At 53.6% G+C, this 5,964-nt stretch overlaps 1 protein-coding gene across 3 annotated transcripts in view; it reads right to left on the bottom strand.

Annotated features, from left to right (window-relative positions):
* The window catches only part of YIPF5 (Yip1 domain family member 5), a 6,669-nt gene extending 2,311 nt beyond the window's left edge, over positions 1–4,358 (bottom strand). The window contains exons 1-4 of one of the 3 annotated variants that reach the window (XM_015642261.2): positions 4,272–4,358; positions 3,923–4,031; positions 2,462–2,628; positions 1,452–1,597 (exon numbers count right to left, since the gene is read on the bottom strand). In XM_015642261.2, coding sequence (XP_015497747.1) covers positions 1,452–1,597; positions 2,462–2,628; positions 3,923–4,023 — 414 coding nt within the window. In that variant the 5' untranslated portion in view covers positions 4,024–4,031; positions 4,272–4,358. The other 2 variants (XM_015642262.2, XM_033517684.1) reach the window with 2 other exon arrangements.
* Between the last annotated feature and the right edge of the window lie 1,606 nt (positions 4,359–5,964).

Genomic DNA, 5,964 nt, shown 5'->3' with positions numbered 1-5,964 from the left:
ACAGGGATGGGAGCAGGACAGGGATGGGAGCAGGACAGGGATGGGAGCAGGAAGGAACCAGCACAGGGATGGGAACAGGACAGGGATGGGAGCAGATCTACCCACCCTGGAACACAGGCATTGTCCCCCAGCCCCAGCTCCCTCACTCCCATCCCACAGGGAGTCTTTCCCCACCAGAGTCCCAGGACACCCCATGCTCCAGGAGCCTGGAATTCCTCCTGATTCTGTGGATCTTAATGAGCAGGTTCTGATGTTCTCTGATCTCAGCCCAGGAACTATTCAGGGTTTAATCAAGGACTTCTCATGCTGATTGATTACTTGCAATAATGATCTTTACAGAACTGGTGTGTAAAGACAACAAAACTGTAATTCAGGAACTTCTTGACAAGCCCAGAGCTGAAGTCCTTTAATCTGTGGTAGAATGCACAAAGCTATGGCACAGGGAAAATGATTTAAAAATCCCAGGAACAGCTGAGGCTGAGCTGCCAAGAACTGAGTGTGAACTCAGGACTAGCTGAGAGAGATTTTAAAAAGCCAAACCCAAACTTTGCTTGTTCACCAGCACATGGGAAGCACATGTGGGTTATGTCCATGCATTCAGGTTTTCTCCTGGTTTTCCCAGGCTGAGACTGATGCTTTCCTTCCAGCAGCTGCCCGAGGCTCCCCCCCTGCAGGACACAGGGCTGTGCAGCTTCCAGGGTGTCCCCCTCCAACAACTTCCACACTGGCTGTGCCTAGACCCAGCTCCCCTCCTTCCCAAGCAGCACAGGAAACAATCACACCTGCTGCCACCTCTGTGCCAGGCTCAGCCCACTTCCTTTCACCACATCCCATGGATTCTTTTAAAAACCACACAGGAGAAATTCATTTTTAGGAAAAGAAGATTCAAATGTATCTATTATAAATATGTTCATTAATTTGACTGGCCTACTTTCCATAAATAAAAGTGACTTATTAAAGTAGGCTTGAAGTCCCCTTGGTACCAAAGTGCCACAGCAACGTGAAAGTTTAGGCAGAAATGAAAAGCAATGCCTGAAGCACTTAAAGCAGATTAAAACCCCTGAAGCTTTCAGTGCCATGGAGCACTGTTTGGTGTCATCTCAACGTTGACACTCAGGAGTCATTAAAGCACAGCCTGATTCCAATTAGGCTCACTTAGAAAATGACCCAGCTCCAGCAGTGCCAGGCCCATTGAGCAACACAAGGAGTGTGAAGGCAGGTTTGCTCCAGTGACCTGACACTCAAGTCCTGCCCCAACAGCGTGAGAGCCCCCAGTGCCTCTTCCATTCACACATCAGTTTCTGTCCTGTGCACTCTGATGATCCTGGGGTCCCTCCCCACTCAGGACACTCCATGGGAAGGATGAGCTGTCCTGGCCTCCAGGCCCAGAGCTGCAGTGAGAGAGCAGAAATGCAGCCCCAGGCCCAGCAGCCCCCGTGGCAGTGCCTCACCAGCAGCAGTGTGGCCCCAAAGGCCAGGCAGAAGACCATGGGCCCGGCCAGGTCCGTCTCGTTCATGATGTTGCCATCAGCCACCTTCAGGGGGTGCAGCACCGTTAGTGTTTTCTGCCAGATGTGGTCAAAATTGATCCCCAATTCTGCAAGTGAACAGAACATGGATTTCATTTCTTCCCTTCCTGGCTGCCCCACTTGCTCCACTCTTTGTCTTCCCTGCTTCTCCACCTCCCATCTCCCCCAGATCCGTGATGGCCAGCAGGGAATTCAGCTCTCCCCTCTTTCCTCCTGCTGCCTCCACACATTCTGGGTCTCACGTGCTGGGAAGTGCCCAGGTGGTATCTGAAGAACCAGGGAAGAGCCCAAGCACACAGTTCCAGGTTCACTTCAGCCCAGTTTTCTGACTCTATTTTGTTTATATAAATAAAGTTATATTTTTAATAAAAAAGCCCAGGGGATAGAAGGTATGCTGGGGACAGGAGTGACAGATGCCTGTCTCTCCACTCAGTAACACTGAGGGTTTATTCAGTTGTTTGGAACGGAAAAAAAACCCCATAAATAAGCTGGAAACTGATCCCAGACTTAGCTGAGCATCCAGCCCAGCACTCTGCACAGGCTGTACTCCACACAGGCACTTCTGCAGTGTTTAGCATTCCTTTCAGCAATGAAACACTCCTAACCAGGAATCTACAAAAAGGACCTGCAGCCACTTACTTTACAAAGTGGGCAGCTACAGTTATTATATGCAATAAGAAGAATATTAAGTGTTTTGTCACAGTCAGGTCTCCCAGTGAACTGATTTAATCTACCACAGAGCAGCTGGTGTGAAGCAAGAAAGCACAAATTTCCACCTGCAGAAGTTTGCAGAAGGATTTCACAGGTCCAAAACAAACCAATGAGAATCTCAAATGCACTCAGCACTTCCAGCAGCAGGGAATCCACACACTGCTACCAACTGATCCCCAAACTAGGAAGAGTTCTGGATCAAGGCCACAGCAAAGTTATACCTTCTAACAGCGGAGGCTCATCCTCAAAGCTGCTTCCATAGAAAGACTGTGCTGAGGCTGCAGAGTAGCTCTGTGTGGGCTGGTAGATCTGCCCCGTGTAGGGCTGCTGCACCATGTCAGGGGGCACAAAGCCACCCTGCTGGGCATACTCGTAGCCTCCATAGTGCCTGCAAAGCACAACCCCACGTTAGGGCACAGCCAGAGCTGCTGCTGAAACACCTCCTGCAAGGCAAAGCTTGTTCCAGTCAGGACATCCCAGCAATCCCCCCCTCCTTCTGCCTTAAAACATCCCAGCAATCCTCTCCTTCTGCCTTAAAACATCCCAGCAATCCNCTTCTGCCTTAAAACATCCCAGCAATCCTCTCCTTCTGCCTTAAAACATCCCAGCAATCCCCCCCTCCTTCTGCCTTAAAACATCCCAGCAATCCCCTCCTTCTGCCTTAAAACATCCCATCACACAGGCCCTCCACAAAAAACCCCAGTCAAAGCCACCCTCTGCCCTAAACAAACCCTTCAGGTATTCTTGCACTAATCTATCCCAACCACAGAGATTTCCAAGAACATTTCCAAAATCTTTGACTATGGGAACAGAAAGAAGGGAAGTGCAGAACTCCTTGTGTTAGCAGAGCCCAGCCCCAGCACAGCCCCCTGATCCTGTTCAGGTGACAAATGGCTCTGACCTGCTCCATTCACCTCAGGGATTACACAGAGGGACCAAAGCCCTCAGCCCAAGGCTGGATGCTCACAAGGGGCTGCCAGGATCCCCCCTGGCCCAGGAACACCCACCACACCTCCCTGCTGCAGCCTGGAGCCACCAGGGCATTGCAGGCTCACTTAGGTGACACTAATTTCTAGTTCCCAAGTGAGTGACTAGAGAGAGAGCTGAACAAGAACAGTATTTCTTTCCCCCAAGGACATGCAGATCTCTCACATAATTAAGATTATTCAGATAACTTGCCCTTCAATCTTCTAACACTTGCTCTGAAATCTACCAGGCAAAGAAGTCAACACAAAATTCTTTCAGATCTTCATTTACAGACAGTGAGTTCAGCTCTCCATCGAACAGAGCAACCAGGACTCACTTCCAGAAGCCAGCAGCTGGCTGAAGCACCAAACCTTTCCTGGAAACACACACTGTCCCACAAGTATCCTAAGGAAGCCTAGAGGAGAGCTGGAGAGGGACTTTGAACAAGGGTCTGGAGTGCCAGGAGAAGGGGAATGTCCCTGCTGGAGGGCAGGGCTGGGTGGATTTTGGGCAGGAATTGTTCCCTGGCAGGGTGGGCAGGCCCTGGCACAGGTTCCAGCTGGGGCTGTCCCTGGATCCCTGGCAGTGCCCAAAGCCAGGCTGGACAGGGCTGGGAGCACCTGGGACAGGGGAAGGTGTCCCTGCCATGGCAGGGGCGGGACAGGTTACGATTTGTGGCCCCCCGAGCCCGGCCCCGGCCAGGCCCCCCGGGTTACTTGCTGTACGGCCGCCCGCTGTAGTCGTAGGGCTGCGCCTGGTCCTCGATGCTGTAACTGGACTGGAAGAACTCGGTGTTGAAGCCGTCGAACCCGGACATCGCCCTCTCTGCAAGAGAATAGCGCGGCGGGTCCCGACCGCTCCCGGAGCGGCTCCGCCCGAGGCCCCGCCGCGGCCCCGGCACCTCGCGCTGCGCCGGGGCCCGGCCGCCGCTCCGGCCCGTTCCCCGGCCCGTGTCTGCCCCGCGCTTCCGGCCGCTCCCTGCTCGGCTCCCTGCTCGGGTCCCTGCCCGGCTCCCTGCCCGGCTCCCTGCCCGGCTCCCTGCCCGGCTCGGTGTCCCGGCCCCACCTGCGGCCCCGGCCCGGCCCCGCTCCCGCCGCCGCGGCCCCTGCGACGTGTCACGGCCGCGCCTCCACTTCCGGGACAGCGCCGCCACACGAGGTCGGTGTGGCTCCGGTGCTGCCCCATCGCTCCTCTCGGGTATCCGTAATAAAGAAATATTTCCCTGCGGCCACACCAGAGCTTAGCTAGAGCTGGGAACCTTCTTGTCTTTACTGCAGCCCGGCTGTTGGCCCACTCCTCCCAGATAAGCTGCAGGACCTGGGAATAGAGGGGAATGGAGAAACACAACTGGCACTGGGAAGACACTCATGTGAAGAAGCTCCTTTTAGTGTCACTCACTGTTTATCCTCAGGGCCAGGGAAAAGGATTTCAGCAGCCCTTAGAAAGCTGTTAATTAGAATTAGTTTTTATTAGGTCTCTCGTGTCCCAGAGCTCACAGGGAGGAGCGAGCGGGCTCTGCTGCCTTGCTGGGATTTGAGGTGACAGCCAGGGACGGCCCGGCTGAGGAAGGGTACCTGAAACTTCAGAATCAGCTTTGTCCTTGTTTTGTCCCTCGCTGAAGGGGAGTGTGGTGATGAGGCTCAGAATCCCACCAGAAGCAGTTTCCATCCCGTGCATGATGTACTCTGAGCTCTGGCTGTGTCCTGGAGCCCAGCACCAGCCGTGAGGGCACACGACATCCGCAGGCCGTGTTCCTGCTTTAAGTTTTTCTTTTTTCCTAAAATTCGTTTTGGCTCAGGACGAGTTACAGTCACTCTGTTACACTCATGTATGTAATATTCTGCTGGTGAAATGACTGTATTTAAATTGAAGTCATGTTCCAAGCCTGATGTGACAGTGCAGAATCCACGGCGGTGCTGGGAACAGGCTCCAGGGAAATGTGTCACTGTGTAGAGCTGAATGGAGTAACAGCAGAGAACTACAGCCACGGATAACAGACATCAGTAACTGTGCTGTAAGCTGCTTCATGCACATTTACACTTTAGGAAAATTAGTGTTTGAAGGCTGAGAAGATGCCAGCTTTCATGCAAGACGTGCACAGTGTGCGGGCTGCATCTGATGGCTGTGGCTTAGTGCCCCTTGGCTGAGCTGTGTGACTGGCTGCAGCTCACTGGGCAGGGAAATGAGACCCAAACCCCAGGCACTGGGCTGTGTAATTGGGATCTGCTGGGGAAGCGCTCTTTGCCGAGAAATCTGTTTGGGTTTGCTTAGATTATTAGAATTTCCTGATGGCTTAGGTCGAGCTTTCATCACTGAGCTCTCTCTGCAGCAGGCATCTCAGCCCTGCTGCAGGGAATCAGTGCAGGATGGATTCGGGGCAGGGGGTGCTCTGACACAGCCCGGGGTCCAAGGGGAGGCCAGGCACTGCAGCTGCACAGCTGCTCCCTCCTGATGCCTTGGGAAGGGCAGCACAGACCGCCTGGAGCTGTACCAAACACCAGGCACCTCCCTTTGCCCAGGCACCAGCTCCAGCTGCACTGGGGGCTGCCACACAGGGCCAGAATCCCACACTGCTTTGGGGTGGAAAGAACCTTAAAACTCATCCCAGCCTTGGCCCAGATTGCTCCAGGCCCCACCTGGCCTTGAACGCCACCTGGACAGGGAATTGGGGTTCACAAGAGACCTCGAAATGGCTCCAATTTGGGAAGAGTAAAAGTACTCGTAGAAATGCTTGCTTAGTACATGAGTTACACAGTGC

This window comes from Parus major, chromosome 13 (genome assembly GCF_001522545.3).
Source record: "Parus major isolate Abel chromosome 13, Parus_major1.1, whole genome shotgun sequence".
Classification (NCBI taxonomy): Eukaryota; Metazoa; Chordata; class Aves; order Passeriformes; family Paridae; genus Parus; species Parus major.
This window is presented reverse-complemented; position numbering and strand designations above follow the sequence as displayed.